Source organism: Capricornis sumatraensis, chromosome 8 (assembly GCF_032405125.1).
Source record: "Capricornis sumatraensis isolate serow.1 chromosome 8, serow.2, whole genome shotgun sequence".
In the NCBI taxonomy this organism is placed as follows: domain Eukaryota; kingdom Metazoa; phylum Chordata; class Mammalia; order Artiodactyla; family Bovidae; genus Capricornis; species Capricornis sumatraensis.
The window spans coordinates 76,974,140-76,990,539 of record NC_091076.1 but is presented as its reverse complement, the minus strand read 5'-3'; the positions used below and the strand labels follow the sequence as shown (position 1 = coordinate 76,990,539).

Here is a 16,400-nt window from a genome sequence, read left to right as displayed (position 1 = left end):
GGTCAGGACTAAAGGCGCCAGAATCCAAAAGCTAACCTTTAATGTAACGGAGCTTCTGGACACTTTCCATCCAGACATCACTGCTACCTAAGGAACTACTCTCCTTGTCTGAAATCATAGACATTGTTAACTACATTTACAACGAGAGAAATGATACAATACACTCGCCTTGCAAAACAAATTCAAACAAAGAGGGCATAAAGTTAAAAAATAGGAACTCACCCTCCACCATTTCATACTGTTCATGGGGTTCTCAAGGCAAGAATACTAAGTGGTGTGCCATTCCCTTCTCCAGTGGACCACTTTGGCCACCTGATGCAAAGAACTGACTCATTTGAAAAGACTCTGATGCTGGGAAAGATTGAGGGCAGGAGAAGGGGACGACAGAGGATAAGATAATTGGATGGCATCACCGACTCGATGGACATGGGTTTGGGTGGACTCCAGGAGTTGGTGATGGACAGGGAGGCCTGGCGTGCTGTGGTTCATGGGGTCGCAGAGTCTGACACGACTGAGCGACTGAACTGAACTGAACTGAACTGAACCCTCCACCTAAGTCTTTACCCCAGTAATGGGCATACTTTCCTAATATTAGCCTACGCACAAACACATAAATACAGAGTTTATTTTCATTCCGTGCATTTAGGCCTTAAGCTGCTTAGAATTTAAGGTATGTGAAGTATGTAACTTTTTTCCCTAAATGGATAGCCAATTGTCCCAACTCTTATCTAGTGAATCTGCCATTAGTTCTCCATGGGCTTGAAGTAACACCACGTTAGACTGCGTGTGCATGCTCAGTCGCTTCAGTCCTTCCAGTCGTGCACTCTTTGTGACCCCAGGGACCACAGCCAGCCAGGCTCCTCTATCCATGGAATTTTCCCAGCAAGAATACTGGATAGATTGCCATGCTCTCCTCCAGGGGATCTTCCCCACCCAAGGATACAACCTGAGTCCCTGCACTGCAGGCGGGTTCTTTACCCCTGAGCAGTGGAGGAAGCCCCCACGTGGGTCTGTATCTGGACACGATTCTGTTTCACTGCTACATTTACTATGGTTGCACCTATAACACTATTTTCATTATCATAACATAATAAACTGGTAAGATAAATGCCACTCTACTCCAGTTTTTCAGAATTTTCCTCACTACACTTGAAAGTTGATTCTTTTTATTATGTTTAAAATTCGGTTCTCTTCCAAAAAAGTCTCATTGTTATTTCGATATGGCATTAAACTTACAGACAATATGAGGAGAAATGATGTCTTTATAAAATGATGGTTTTTCCCACCACCATTATATGGTATAACTCTTTCATTCTTTCTGGCCTTCTTTAATATCCTCCTAAAGGGAACATGTCATGCAAAGATGGGCTCAGTAAAAGACAGAAATGGTATGGACCTAACAGAAGCAGACAATATTAAGAAGAGGTGGCAAGAATACACAGAAGAATTGTACAAAAAAGATCTTCATGACCTAGATAATCACAAAGGTGTGATCACTCACCTAGAGCCAGACATCCTGGAATGTGAAGTCAAGTGGGCCTTAGGAAGCATCACTACGAACAAAGCTAGTGGAGGTGATGGCATTCCAGTTGAGCTATTTCAAATCCTGAAAGATGATGCTGTGAAAGTACTGCACTCAATGTGGCAGCAAATTTGGAAAACTCAGCAGTGGCCACAGGACTGAAAAACGTCAGTTTTCATTCCAATCCCAAAGAGAGGCAATGCCAAAGAATGCTCAAACTACCGCACAACTGCACTTATCTTACAGGCTAGTAAAGTAATGCTCAAAATTCTCCAAGCTGGGCTTCAGCAGTATGTGAACCATGAACTTCCAGATGTTCAAGCTGGATTTAGAAAAGGCGGAGCAACCAGAGATCAAATTGCCAACAACCGTTGGATCATCGAAAAAGCAAGAGAGTTCCAGGAAAATATCTATTTCTGCTTTATTGACTATGCCAAAGCCAAAGTTTATTGTGGATCACAATAAACTGTGGAAAATTCTTCAAGAGATGGGAATACCAGACCACGTGACCTGCCTCTTGAGAAATCTGTATGCAGATCAGGAAGCAACAGTTAGAACTGCACATGGAACAACAGACTGGTTCCAAATAGGAAAAGGAGTACGTCAAGGCTGTATACTGTCACCCTGCTTATTTAACTTCTATGGAGAGTACATCATGAGAAACGCTGGGCTGGAGGAAGCACAAGCTGGAATCAAGATTGCTGGGAGAAATATCAATAACCTCAGATATGCAGATGACACCACCCTTATGGCAGAAAGTGAAGAGGAACTAAAGAGCCTCTTGATGAAAGTAAAAGAGAAGAGTGAAAAAGTTGGCTTAAAGCTCAACATTCAGAAAACGAAGATCATGGCATCCGGTCCCATCACTTCATGGCAAATAGATGGAGAAGCAGTGGAAACAGTAGCAGACTTTATTTTGGGGGGCTCCAAAATCACTGAAGATGGTGACTGAAGCCATAAAATTAAAATATGCTTACTCCTTGGGAGAAAAGTTATGACCAACCTAGACAGCATATTAAAAAGCAGAGACATTACTTTGCCGACTAAGGTCCGTCTAGTCAAGGCTATGGTTTTTCCTGTGGTCATGTATGGATGTGAGAGTTGGACTATAAAGAAAGCTGAGTGCCAAAGAATTGATGCTTTTGAATTGTGGTGTTGGAGAAGACTCTTGAGAGTCCCTTGGACTGCAAGGAGATCCAACCAGTCCATCCTAAAGGAAATCAGTCCTGAATATTCACTGGAAGGACTGATGTTGAAGCTGAGACTCCAATACTTTGGCCACCTGATGTGAAGAGCTGACTCATTTGAAAAGACCCTGATGCTGGGAAAGATTGAAGGCAGGAGGAGAAAGGGATAACAGAGTATGAGATAGTTGGATGGCATCACTGACTCAATGGACATGAGTTTGAGTAAACTCTGGGAGTTGGTGATGGACAGGGAAGCCTGGTGAGCTACAGTCCACTGCATCGCAGAGTCGGACATGACTGAGCGACTGAACTGAACTGAAAGTTGTCTTTACATTAGTATTTTTTTTAATACAGTAGCTGTAATGCCATGCAAGTCACAGCCTTTCAGTTCCAAAATCACTTTAGATATGTAGCAATATAGATCTCATTACCTTCTGGTCATGACCCTTTGACATAAATGATTCATGAGTCCAAAAGAAATGTACCAGCTAAAGCTTGAAAAGGGTGAAGGGTGAGCTTAGAAGGGTAGGAGAACTGGAGGTGGGAGGTGGCAGCTGATAAGGCCTGCTGCTGCTGCTGCTGCTAAGTCGCATCAGTCGTGTCAGACTCTGTGTGACCCCATCGACGGAAGCCCACCAGGCTCCTCTGTCCCTGGGATTCTCCAGGCAAGAACACTGGAGTGGGGTGCCATTGCCTTCTCCGGGTAAGGCCTGCATTTGACCTTAAAGATGATCTCAGAGACTTGTGTACATTACTTTTTGTTGCACATAAAAGTGGAGAAGAATGAAGTCAGTTCATCTGGGGAAGATGAGGGAATATGGGAAAACAGATGGAAGGAGGAGAATACCTTAGCTTCTTAAGTCCAAAATGTCCATCATTCATCATCCTCCCCCAGTCTGCTCAATTTTGCCCTAGAAATGACTCTTCAGCCTGGTTCCCCTTCTCCCTTCCATTCTATTGTTCATCTTCTCTCCTTGATTAGTTTCAGTCTATGACAGTGTGCCCCACTCCCTTCACCCTCCACACTGCCCAGAATTGTCTTCCTAAAGGAGAAGTCTCATCATGCCACTCCACTCCTTGCCTTAAAGAGCGGATCCACTACTGGATCCACGTGTCCTCCTCCAGGGGAGGCTCCTGGCTCATTTCTTTAGCTGCTGAGCTGCTCCTGCTCAGTCATGTCCGACTCTTTTACGACCTCATGGACTGTAGCCTGCCAGGCTCCTCTGTCCATGGGATTTTCCAGGCAAGAATACCGGAGTGGGTTGTCATTTCCTACTCCAGGGGATCTTCCTGACCCAGGGATCGAACCCACATCTCCTGCATTGGTAAGTGGATTCTTTACCACTCCATCACCTGGGAAGCCTCATTCCTTTACCCGCTATACAAAATCCTTCACACCTTGTTCCAGTCATCCTCTTCAGCCTTCTCTCTCCTGCCCTCTACTCCCACAAACACCTCATTATAGGATGTGCCTTGCTTTTCTCTGTCTTTGGAATACCCTTTCTTAACTTCTGCCCACACTTCAGAAAGATTATCCTCAAACGTGCCCTCCTCTGGACAGCCTGCTCTGCCTCCATCCCTCCCCAGCCAAGCTCTGGGAGTCACTTTGTCTTCTGAGTCATACCTCTATTATAGCATTCCTGGAATCATAATATCTCTTCTTATGTCTCCTCAACCATACGAGGAAGGCAGGGGTGATGTTAATTCATGTCTGAGTTCCCATTGCCTAGTATAGTGATTAGCACAAAATAGACATGGATAGATGTATGGACGGATGTATGCATGAATGGATGTTAACTTCGATGAATGGATGGAGAAGAGTAGTAAGAGAATTTAGAAGTAACCCTGCGAAGATCAAAGAGAGACACCAGAGGGAGCTGACACACCACAATAAAGAAGTGGGAGGGAGGGCCAAAGACGGCTACAGGCTCTGGGGTTAGCGGCGCGCAATAGGCGAGCATCTCGCAACTGGAACCGCTCACCACCTGTGCATCCCCTTATCCTCCTTCCTAGACTGTGTTCGAGCTCACCCACCGCCGCCACCACCCCCGTAGCCTCCAACGCCACCGAGAAAGCAAACAAAGGGGAGGGAACCCCTGCAGGGTGCTTGATGCAGGGAGCCAATCAGAATGCTTTAATCTCCTGGAAGGCGGGCGCCTCCTTTTGAGGCGGCCCAGTCAGTTCCTAAACGGGTGCGGAGGGGCGGAGAGATGGGCGGGAGTAGCAGGGTGTAGAGACCGCGCGCGGGGAGGGATCCCTCGGCAGGGGTCGGGGTGGAGGGCGGAGGGGGGCGGGCGGAGCCAATCACCGCGCGTGCCTGTAAGGAGAGGGAGGGCAGTGCCGTGGCGCGCGCGATCCGGGCTGACGCATCTGGACTCCGTTCTCCAGATCCAAGTTGGGAGGGGGGAAGGAGAGGCGGGGGCAGTGGAGGGAGCGCGGGGGCGCGCGTGCGCAGTGGCGCGGGGAGGAGCAGGGACCTGGCAGCGGGCTAGGAGGCTGTGAGCTATCCGCGAACCGGGCGGGCGGCGGGCGCGCGCACCATGGGGGAGAAACCCGGGACCAGGTAAGAGAGGTGGGGCCATTCGGCGGGACGTGGACGGCGGCACCGGGCGGGTGCCGGGACGGTCCTCAGACAGGAACACCAGGGAGAAAATTCGGGGGCCGGACGCCTGGGTCCCTAGGGGACAGCCATCCGGGGCCGCACGCCTAGGTCCTCGAGGATAATTGAGGGGAAGGCATGCCACAGTCCCTGCAGAAAGCGAGGGCTGAAGATCAAGAAACCTGCATCGGGCTTCTCGCAGAGATGTAGGGGGCCGGACGACTGGGTTCTCCGGTGCAGCCTGCGTTGCAGGGGCGGAGGAAGGAGCAGGTGGCCGGCCCGGAGGGGACGGGTGTGGGCAGACTAGATGCCAGGGGCGGGATCCCCCGAAGACTCGTGCCCAGCCACTTGAAAGCCTCCTATCCAGTACCCCACAGGCAGTCAGGCTGCCCCCACCGGCCCCAAGGGCCGGGTGGCTCTGCTTCCAAACTTCTGCTTTCCCCCGGGTTGCTAGGAGCAACAGCTTCGTTTTGGGGGAGCAAAGAGTGCTTGGCGACCCTCCCCAATTCTGGGCCTTATCCCTCTTCCCGTGAATGAGGGGAGGCTGTATCTGCCCAGGGCACGCCATCCACTCCCCGGATGTTTTCTGTGCAATCGAGGCTCCTTCCTTCCACTGACACCCCGAGTTCTCTTTTTTGGTCTCTAGCAAAATCCACTTCCTGTTGTGACCCAACACCTCCGGGGGTGAATGCCTGAGTCTCTGGGGAGCAGGAGCAAAAGAGGGAAAAGATGGGGGCTATTTGCTTCTCTCCAGAGAGGATCAGGAATGGGGGCCTGGTTCTGAGCTGTCACTTGTTCTGCAAAACATTTTACCAGCCCCACAGCTCCCCACCCATAGAATAGGAAATCACAGGTTCCCGAACACCCAGTCGATTGATACTGGAGAGGTGATCAGGAGGACTGGTGTCCTGGATTAGGGGTTAAACACAGCAAAAGGGGAAGTCGCTGACTTGAGGGAGGCCCCAGATTTCCGTTATGTGGTTCAGGGAGGGGGACAGATGGACCACACAGGGACTGCTGACTTGGCACAATTCCTCCCACCTCCATCAAATTCTGGGCCACAGGAAATGGAGAGAATAGCAGGAAGTGTGAAGGGGCATCTGCTTCTGCTGCCCCCCCCACCCACTCGGCACCTCTCAGGTCACCCCACAACTCCGCCTTCTTGGCCAGCCTCACTATACACATGCTTGCTCCTCCCTAGCAGGCAGGAGGTTGGCTGGGTTAGGATCCAAAGGGCAGGTGCCCTGCAGCTGCTTCAGGGCAATTACTCCAGAACCACACTCCAGTTGTCCAACAGACTGTGGCTGTCCCAACCCTCTGCCAAGGACTCCTAATAGGAAGAAACACTGGGACAGAGAGGAAAACCAGAAGCAAAGGGGAGGGAGAGCTGAAGGCTGCCACAGCAGTCAGCCCCCAGGTGGGGACAAGAGATAGGGTGCTTATCCTAGTTCCCACCATACCAGTGTCTGCCCTCCTTTCCTCGATGGGGGTACCTGGGGGCCTCTGTACCCTATGCCTTATGGTCTTTGGATAGCTTGGCCTTCTGGGAAGAAGGGGCATGTGACTTTGTTACAGTGGATGGGCCAGGTGGCAGGATTTCAGTTTCTACTACCTGGGGACCCTTCCCGAGTATCACTGCTGAGGCAGAGTGGATTGGTAGGAATAAGGTGGGGCAGCAAAGAACAGGCCCACAAGTGCCCAGGGCACAGGGGTTGCCAGACATCTCCCTATCCTCCCAGCAGTGGGTGGAGTCCAGGCTTAGACCATTTCAGCAACCAGAAAGCGGAATCTCCTTCACTCCAACAAACATAATGCCAAGAACAGAGGCAGGATAGTACAGTCATTTAGTGATGAAGAGCCAGAGTACCTCTGTACCCGAATTCCACCATTTACACTCTCCGTGACCTCAGGCAAAATACTTGACCTCTCCTGGGCTTCAGTTTCCTCACCTGTAAAATAGGAATATTAGGACCTCCATCACTGGGTTGCTGAGAGCATTAAATGCAATCACACACCTGAAACACTTGGCACACTACAGGGCATGAACCATTCACCCAATAAATGTTAGGAAGCATCACGGCGTCTGGCTTATGGCTGCAACTATGCTGGGGATGCCTGAATCAGTAAGGCCTCTGTTGCTCACAGTCTAGTGAAATAGATGATACACAGCTAACTGCACATTATCACACTACATGTGTGCTAAGTCCAGTTCTTTGTGACCCCATGGACTGCAGCCCACCTGGCTCCTCTGTCCATGGGATTCTCCAAGTAAGAATACTGGAATGGGTTGCCATGCCCTCCTCCAGGGGATCTTCCCGGCCCAGGGATCGAACCCTTGTCTCTTACATCTCCTGCATTGGCAGGCGGGTTCTTGACCACTAGCACCACTTGGGAAGCCCTATCACACTACAGGTAAAGCATAAACAAGGTGTGACAGAAACCCCAAAAGAGGGAGTGACTAGAGTGGGGCTGGATCTACTTTCTAAAGGAGGTGACATCTGAGCTGGGCCTTGAAAGACAAATAACATTTTAAGCTGCTGAGATCAGAGACAGGGACAGTTGGAGGTTAATGGAGAGTAGGGTCACACTTAGAAACCTCCCATAATAGAAACCAATTTAGAGCCACTGCTCTTTCCAGTATTCCAGCTCTTGTGGGAGGTGGAGACCAGAGATGGAAAGAGGGAGAGGTCTTATACAGACAACCTGCAACCTGCCCATTCAGGTCCCCCTGGAGGAGATCCTCTGGGAAGAGCCTGAGCAGTTCCTCTGGCAACCGGAGGCCATTACCAGGGGAGAAGGGAAACTACTGAGGGTGGAGCAAGGGGGCTGCCATGCTGGGAGTATTAAGGACTTGTGGTTACCTGTCCTTCTGGGGAGAAGTGGGACGGGGTAGGGCTGGGTAAAGCCCCAAAGCCTACAGGTGGGAATCTCGGGTGAGCTCTGCCTTCTCGGGCAAGGGAGGGACGAGGTCCTGGCACCGGGGTCCCTGCTGAGTCTGAGGCAGGCAGTGGGTTTCCCTTTCTGTTTTGTTAGGGTCTTCAAGAAGTCGAGTCCTAACTGCAAGGTGAGTCTCCCACAGCGCTTCCCCTCCCGACCCTCCCTGGGCCCTCACAAGGCCGGGCCTGCCCCTAGACGATCCCCAACCCCAAGCTCCCCACTTCCTGTGACAGCTAAGAGCCGACTTCCTTCCCTCCTGAAGCCCCTGGCCGCAAAGGCCTAAGCCAGCCACAGGGCTGGGTGGGGACAGGCTGGGGTCCTAAGTGAGACTCAGGGGGAGGGGCCAGAAGCCCAGGCCTGGAGGCATCTGGTAAGGCTCTCTAACCGCCTGCCTAGGGCCAGGTTCTCCTGGACACACAAACACACCCACCCACCTGGAACCTGTATTAGGGAGCAGTTTAAAAGCCTCAAGTTCAGCTAGTCAGGGGAAAGCCCACCACTCTCCTCTTGCAACCCTATAAAAACCCAGAGACACTTCTTCAGAGACCCCTAGCCTGGGAGGCCCAGGGGCAGGTCAGCCACTTTTGAGGGCTCTGAAGCCCTGCCAGCCCCCTACCCAGTCTTCCTGTGACCCTTCTGCGTCCTCAGCTCACGGTGTACCTGGGCAAGCGGGACTTTGTGGACCACCTGGACAAAGTGGATCCTGTAGGTAAGAGTGCCCAGAAGGGAGCATCATGTTCCCCGAGATGGGAGGCAGTTCCTGGGCCCAGGAATGGAGGAGGCCCTGACAGGAACTGCACTCCTGTGTCCCCTTCCCCAGATGGCGTGGTGCTAGTGGACCCGGACTACTTGAAGGACCGCAAAGGTACCGGCCCTGAGGCCAAGGGCCTGAGGGAAGGGAGTCAGGAAGGTGGGGTTGGCACTGAGATGGGCCCCAAGGAGACAGGTGGGGAGCTGAGGCAAAAGCCAGGAGCGGGGTGAGATTCAGGCTGGTGTTTTGCTGCTGAGAAAGGAGCAGCTGCTGCTACAAACTGGGGGGACTTTGGGAGGGGGGCTCCTGACCACCCCGCTTTGCCCTCCCTTGCTAGTGTTTGTGACCCTCACCTGCGCCTTTCGCTATGGCCGCGAAGACCTGGACGTGCTGGGCTTGTCCTTCCGCAAAGACCTGTTCATCGCCAACTACCAGGCCTTCCCCCCAACGCCAAACCCACCCCGGCCCCCCACCCGCCTGCAGGAGCGGCTGCTGAGGAAGCTGGGCCAGCATGCCCACCCCTTTTTTTTCACAGTGAGGATGCCCCCACCCTCTGCAGAGCAAGGGGTCCGGGACTGTGTTGGGGGCAGGGGTGAGGCACCTGTTACAAGAAGGTCTGGGAGTAACACTGTGGGACCCCCAGATCCCTTCAGGGTCACCCTGCACTCCTAGCCTCTCTGCCTCCTCCCTGGGGCCCCCTCTGTTTTCCTTTCTCATCCCCAGGAGTCCTCCAGCCTCTTAAGTTGAGGGGAAGATCTGGGGACTTTCTGGAAGAACTGAACTCTTTTCCTCTGCCACAGATCCCCCAGAACCTGCCCTGCTCCGTCACCCTGCAGCCAGGCCCAGAGGACACGGGGAAGGTACGGGAGGAAGAGTCCGGCAGGAGCCAGGGGCACACCTGAGGCGGGCTGGGGTGCTGAGGAGACATCAGGGTGGGACTCAGGGCAGGGAAATATGCCCCGTGGTGGTGGCCCTATGGAATGGGTGCTGTCCCCTGTCCCCGTGCAATACTGCCTCCTGCTCTTGACCTGCTCATAAGGGTAGAAGGGCTCACCTTCCACAGCCAAGACCGAGCCCAGGCAGGAGCCAGGCCTCAGGGAGGCAGAGGCAGGAGACCCAGGCCCTAGGCTCCTCAGACCAAGAGTCCTTGCCCAAGGCCAGGGAAGCAGGAAGGAAGGGAGTGGTGGCAGGGACCTTGTGTAAGATGTGACCTTTTCTACCCCCTTGAGGCCTGCGGGGTAGACTTTGAGATTCGAGCCTTCTGCGCCAAATCACTAGAAGAGAAAAGCCACAAACGGTGAGGGAAGCAACCTCCCCTTGGGCCTGACCCGGACCCCTGTGGAAGGTGGGAACCAGTGTCTGACCCTCTGAAGACTGACCCTCTCACCGCTCACCCCCTGCCCCCAGGAACTCTGTGCGTCTGGTGATCCGAAAGGTGCAGTTTGCCCCAGAGAAACCCGGCCCCCAGCCTTCAGCCGAAACCACACGCCACTTCCTCATGTCTGACCGGTCCCTGCACCTTGAGGCTTCGCTGGACAAGGAGGTGGGGTGGCGATGCACGTGCTGCAGTGCAAGCCCTGGGGAGAGGGCTGGAACCACAGGGCAGGATGATGTTTTCAAAGGAGGCCACCTTAGCTGAGGGTGGGCGTGGGTACAGGCTGGGAGGAGGCCCAACCCTGTGTGTGTGTGGCCGGGGTGAGGAGGGGGGCATGCTAATAACAGGACCAGTGAAAACACCCAATTAACCTGACCCCCTCCCCTCAAAAGCTGTACTACCATGGGGAGCCCCTCAATGTCAATGTCCACGTCACCAATAACTCCACCAAGACTGTCAAGAAGATCAAAGTCTCTGGTAGGAGGTGGGGGTTGGAAGGGGGCCTTACGGTGGTCGGGGAGGCGGTGGGGTGGGCAGTTTCTGCCAACGTGGCCTCAAGCATCAGCTCAGCCCCAGGACAGAGCCCAGTTTGGGAGACCCACAGGGCTCAAAGACCTCAGGCCGTCTGTCCCGGGATGTGATGGAGGGGCAGTGAGGGTCCTCAGAGGGGCCGGGGCAGTGATGGCCTGGGGCCTGGGTCTGGAGCTAAGTAGGGGGTTGTCTGTACCCCATGCCCCGGCTTGGCACCCGGCCCCTTCCCCCCACAGTGAGACAGTACGCCGACATCTGCCTCTTCAGCACTGCCCAGTACAAGTGTCCCGTGGCTCAGGTCGAACAAGAGTGAGTAGCAGAACAGCCCTGGGAAGGGTGGGCCCTGAGAACATGGGGACGTGGGTGGTTCTTCTCAAACTGTCTCAACTTACAAGGGCATTCCCTCCAGTCTGAGGGTGGCTCTGAGCTGCCCGTTTTCTTGAGCAGCTTGAGCCAAAACCTACTCCTTGTGACCCGTGCCCACAGAGAGGAGGGGCTGGTGATGCAGGAGAAGCCGCTGGGGGTGGGAGCTGCCCCCTTGCCCCGCCTGCCCCCTCAGAGTCTCCCTCTCTTGTCCCCACCCCGCAGTGACCAGGTGTCACCCAGTTCCACGTTCTGTAAGGTGTACACCATAACCCCCCTGCTCAGCAACAACCGGGAGAAGCGTGGCCTCGCCCTGGATGGGAAGCTCAAGCACGAGGACACCAACCTGGCGTCCAGCACCATGTGAGGGGGAGTCGGTGGGGCGGGGGGCTGGCTGCAGCGCAGGAAACTAGACACCCATTCTGTGCGGCTATGTGCCAGGTTCTGTCCCCGGGGCCAGGGCTCTATTACTGAACAGATCCTAAACACCTCTCCCGTTCTCAGAGGGAGGCCAGACAAATCAGATACAGGACAGAATGTGTAGTGTGTTTAGTGACAGGTGTTAAGGAGAAAAAGCAAGGCCGACATGGCAGATATAAAGGGGAGGGTGGTAGGAGGGATGGGGAGGCCTGATCCAGAGGTGGATTCTGGGTGAAGACGCCAAGGGAGTATGTAATGTGGATGTGCAGGGCAGGAGCGCTCCAGGCAGAGGGTACCACAGGCACAAAGACCCTGAGGTGGACCACCCGGGTGTCTGAGGCAGGCCCTCTAGGGGCAACAGCTTCATAAAGTAGGGGCTGGATTTCACCCCTCCCCACCCCTCTGTACACGACCACACACAGCAAGCCTTGGAGGCCAGCCTGGGAGCTGGAAGTGGGGTCAGAGGGCTGATGGAGAGCAAGACAGTGCAGGGTGGCTGGGCTGTAAGGACTTGGGCTTTTACTGAGAGAGCGATGAGAAGGACCACAACAGGGTACTTTACGTGACATGAGCATGCTGGTATCTGTAGTCCTGCCTCCTCATGAGGGCCCCGGGGTGGGCAGTGGGCAGAGCAGTGGGCTCTGGTCCAACCCCTTCCCCCAATTGCAGCGTGAAGGAGGGTGCCAACAAGGAGGTGCTGGGGATCCTGGTGTCCTACAGGGTCAAGGTGAAGCTGGTGGTATCTCGAGGCGGGTGAGTGCTGGGCTGGGGGGAGCCTGGGGGTGGGGTGGGGCGCAGGGGTTTCCTCTGGCTCTGCACTATCATCTCTCCTTGCCACCTCTCCCCCAATCCCAGGGACGTCTCAGTGGAGCTGCCTTTTGTTCTCATGCACCCCAAGCCCCATGATCACATCGCCCTTCCCAGGCCCCAGTCAGGTGAGCCTGCCACCCACCCAAGCCCACAAAGGGAGGGTCTGAAGCAAGGCCAGCAGAGAGGAAAGCTGGTCCTTTTAGTACCCACCCACCCCCCGGCTCTCCTCCCCTCAGCTGCTCCTGAAACAGATGCCCCTGTGGACACCAACCTCATTGAATTCGATACCAAGTAAGAGTGCCCCACCCCTTCAAGCTTTGACTCTCTGGACAGATTCCTGTAACATTCAGATCTACCCTATTTTTCCCTTTGGGAGGCGGGATGGTTGAAGCATCCAGTTGAGAGGACTTAGGCTAATGAGCTGCCAACTACCACCCTTTCTCTGTCCCTTCTGCAAACATCTCCAGTCCCAAGGCTGCTCTGGCCGGCGCCTCTGTCTCTGGGAGGGGAGGGGACTGGGAGGTGGAGGAGGCCTGGGGCCCCCACCTCACCCCCTCCTCTCTACCACCAAGCTATGCCACAGACGACGACATTGTGTTTGAGGACTTTGCCCGCCTGCGGCTCAAGGGGCTGAAGGACGAGGACTACGATGACCAGTTCTGCTAGGAAGGGAGGCTGGAAGAAGGGAGTGGATGGCAGGGGCGGGGGGGCAGGTGGAGGCAGGACCAAGACCCCCACTGTCACTGAGGGGGATCCCAGTCCCTCTTCCCTTCCCCTCCACCCAGCGGCTTCCTCGACCAACGCCTCCCCCACTCCCCCACCCCCACGGGATACGCACTGGACCCAGCTCTTGTGGAACATGGGCATTAATTTTTTGACTTCAGCTGTGCTTCCCCAATCCCCCAGTGGGTGGCAAGCTGTGTTCACACCTCAATTTTTTGGAGGGGGAGCCGAAGAGGAGTGATAATAGGAAAAGAGGGGGAAAGCACTCCCACATTCAACCTCACACCTACACCCCCTCCTGTCACTCTCTCTGCCTCCCATTCCTTCAGGATGAGACCCTTTGGGGGGCAAGACCACTTCATTGTTTCTGAGCATAAAGAAGAAAATAAACCTTTTAATAGGCCGGAGTGCGTGTGTTTTCTGAGCAGCGTTTAAGGAGCGCATCGTGTGCTCATCCGTGACTGTCAGCTGTGGGTGAGACTCAGTCCCTTCTCTGCACCCACGTGGCACCTGGCCCACAGGCTGTCAATAAACATTTATGGAATGGCTGAACTGTACCTGTGCCCCAAGGTGAACACAGAAACTTGATTTGGTCAGTCCCGACTCAAAGGCAGTTTGATAAAACCACAGAGCAAACTCTCTCATTTACAGAGGGAATAACAACTCACTTTCCCGCAGACTAGATGCTTGTGGGAGGTGGGCAGGGCAGCCCCGTACCTGTTGGGGCTAACATACGCGACCACGGCGTGACCTGTTGTGACAGCTCTTTCCACTGCTCCGTGTGGCTGCTCCCACTGTCTGTTCCTGGGGCTTGGCGGGGCCACAGCTGCAGGCAGAAGCCACACGACTGACATCTCCGTGGAGCCTGGTACTTACACTGTCACACAGAAGCCGAGGCTTCAGGCAGCCAAAGGCAGTCGTGCTGCTGTGGACAAGTCCCAAGAAGCTACAGCCCACCACTGTCCCTCTGACGCTCGTCGGGGACTCCCAGAGGCTGGGCCCAAGGCCCTGGCTGGCCTGGAAGGAGGCAGTGATACTCCTGACATCCCTCACCCCCACCACCCACTCCCACTCCTGCAGTCCAACCTTTTTCTCTTAAGGCTCATTCATTCGTGCCATGAACCATCTTGATTTAAATCCCCATCAGGTGCTAAGCATAGCACAGGGATGGCAGTGATCAAAACAAACTTGAAATCATTACAGTATCTGCTCCAAAGGAGAAACACAGCAGCTAGGGAGCTCTGACTGAGGCGAGGGCTGGAGACTGATCTCCCTGGAGGTGGTGGTGACCTTGGAACAGAGCCCTGGAAGATGAGGAGGAAGCCAGTATCCCAGGCAACAGCAACACCATGTGTGAGGGCAGCGGGAACAGAGCACATTTCAGAGGCTGAAAGAGGCCAGAGGGGACTGGGACAGAGACATCCGGGGGCAAAGCAGTTCCAGATGAGGCCGGTGAGGCAATGGGGCCCCTCCTACCAGCCTTTAGTGGCTCAGTGGTAAAGAATCCGCCTGCCAATGCAGGAGATGCGGGTTCAATCCCTGGGTTGGGATGATCCCCCTGGAGGAGGAAATGGCAACCCATTCCAGTACTCTTGCCTGGAAAATTCCATGGACAGAGGAGCCTTGCGGGCTGCAGCTCATGGGGTCACAGTCAGTCACAGAGTCAGACAACGACAAAGCATACAGGCATGCACATGGCTCATGAAACCTAATTAAATCATAATTTACCCACAGGCTTTTCGTGCCCCCAGAATGCCAGTGACCTTGCTTACCTCTCCACAGTAGCAGTCTATTTGCACACCCTGGTCTTCTTCACATGGAGGAACCGCCATCATCCCTCTGACTCCAGAAACCTGCTCCTTGACCTCGGAGCTCTTGGCCTGTGGACCTCACAGCTTTTCAGGTGAATCCAAATCCTCTGGGGTGCACGATAAAGACACAGAGTCCTAGGCTTCCACCTTTCCCGATTCTGATTCATTTGGTCCCAGGAAGAATCCATGAATCAGGATTTTGAATTAGAACACAGTTTGAGAAACAAGGCCTTTTTTCTTTTAGCTTAAAAACATTTCTAATGCTTTTAAGAAAATGAAACATGCACATAGTTAAAAAAAAAATCCACAGGGAAGAGAAGCTTCCCTCCTGCCCTTGACCCCCAGCCTCCCATTCCTCATTCCCAGAGGCAGCCAGTATCACCAGTTCCTTGATTATTCTTCCAAAGACATTTCTTCAGACACAGTCATACCCATATAACCTATATTTCTCCCTTATTTTAAATACAGATAACAGCAAACAGTTAGAACTGGACATGGAACAACAGACTGGCTCCAAATAGGAAAAGGAGTATGTCAAGGCTGTATATTGTCACCCTGCTTATTTAACTTCTATTCAGAGTACATCATGAGAAACGCTGGGCTGGAGGAAGCACAAGCTGGAATCAAGATTGCCGGGAGAAATATCAATAACCTCAGATATGCAGATGACACCACCCTTATGGCAGAAAGTGAAGAAGAACTAAAGAGCCTCTGATGAAAGTGAAAGAGGAGAGTGAAAAAGTTGGCTTCAAGCTCAACATTCAGAAAACGAAGATCATGGCATCCGGTCCCATCACTTCATGGCAAATAGATGGGGAAACAGTGGAAACAGCGGCTGACTTTATTTTGGGGGGCTCCAAAATCACTGCAGATGGTGATTGCAGCCATGAAATTAAAAGATGCTTACTCCTTGGAAGGAAAGTTATGACCAACCTAGACAGCATATTAAAAAGCAGAGACATTACTTTGCCAACAAAGATCCATCTAGTCAAGGTTATGGTTTTTCCAGTGGTCATGTATGGATGTGAGAGTTGGACTATAAAGAAAGCTGAGCACAGAAGAATTGATGCTTTTGAATTGTGGTGTTGGAGAAGACTCTTGAGAGTCCCTTGGACTGCTAGGAGATCCAATCAGTCCATCCTAAAGGAGATCAGTCCTGGGTGTTCATTGGAAGGACTGATGTTGAAGCTGAGACTCCAATACTTTGGCCACCTGATGTGAAGAGCTGACTCATTTGAAAAGACCCTGATGCTGGGAAAGATTGAGGGCAGGAGGAGAAAGGGATGACAGAGGATGAGATGGCTGGATGGCATCACCGACTCAATGGCCATGAGTTTGGTTGAATTCTGGGAGTTGGTGATGGACAGGGAG

At 53.3% G+C, this 16,400-nt stretch overlaps 1 protein-coding gene across 7 annotated transcripts; it reads left to right on the top strand.

Moving 5' to 3' along the window:
* Positions 1-5,180: 5,180 nt before the first annotated feature.
* Positions 5,181-13,573, top strand: ARRB2 (arrestin beta 2). 7 transcript variants are annotated; one of them, XM_068978513.1, is made up of 15 exons: positions 5,181-5,272; positions 8,342-8,372; positions 8,894-8,954; positions 9,066-9,110; positions 9,334-9,530; positions 9,797-9,856; positions 10,226-10,293; positions 10,404-10,539; positions 10,764-10,848; positions 11,139-11,211; positions 11,491-11,628; positions 12,355-12,438; positions 12,541-12,620; positions 12,732-12,786; positions 13,068-13,573. In XM_068978513.1, the coding sequence occupies exons 1-15, from the start codon at positions 5,250-5,252 to the stop codon at positions 13,159-13,161; spliced, it is 1,230 nt and encodes a 409-aa protein (XP_068834614.1). In that variant the 5' UTR covers positions 5,181-5,249; the 3' UTR covers positions 13,162-13,573. The 7 variants fall into 7 exon arrangements, with proteins under 7 accessions (XP_068834614.1, XP_068834613.1, XP_068834616.1 ...); XM_068978512.1 differs by having other exon boundaries at positions 12,699-12,786; XM_068978515.1 differs by lacking the exon at positions 9,066-9,110.
* Positions 13,574-16,400: the final 2,827 nt, after the last annotated feature.

What these genes read in the sequence shown, in the direction of transcription:
- ARRB2 (XM_068978511.1), top strand. Translation starts at nt 5,250, where the DNA reads ATGGGGGAGAAACCCGGGACCAG. An exon ending in CTACTTGAAGGACCGCAAAG is followed by an intron (nt 9,111 to 9,333) that starts GTACCGGCCCTG and finishes CTCCCTTGCTAG; the next exon opens with TGTTTGTGACCCTCACCTGC. An exon ending in CTGGTGGTATCTCGAGGCGG is followed by an intron (nt 12,439 to 12,540) that starts GTGAGTGCTGGG and finishes CCCCAATCCCAG; the next exon opens with GGACGTCTCAGTGGAGCTGC.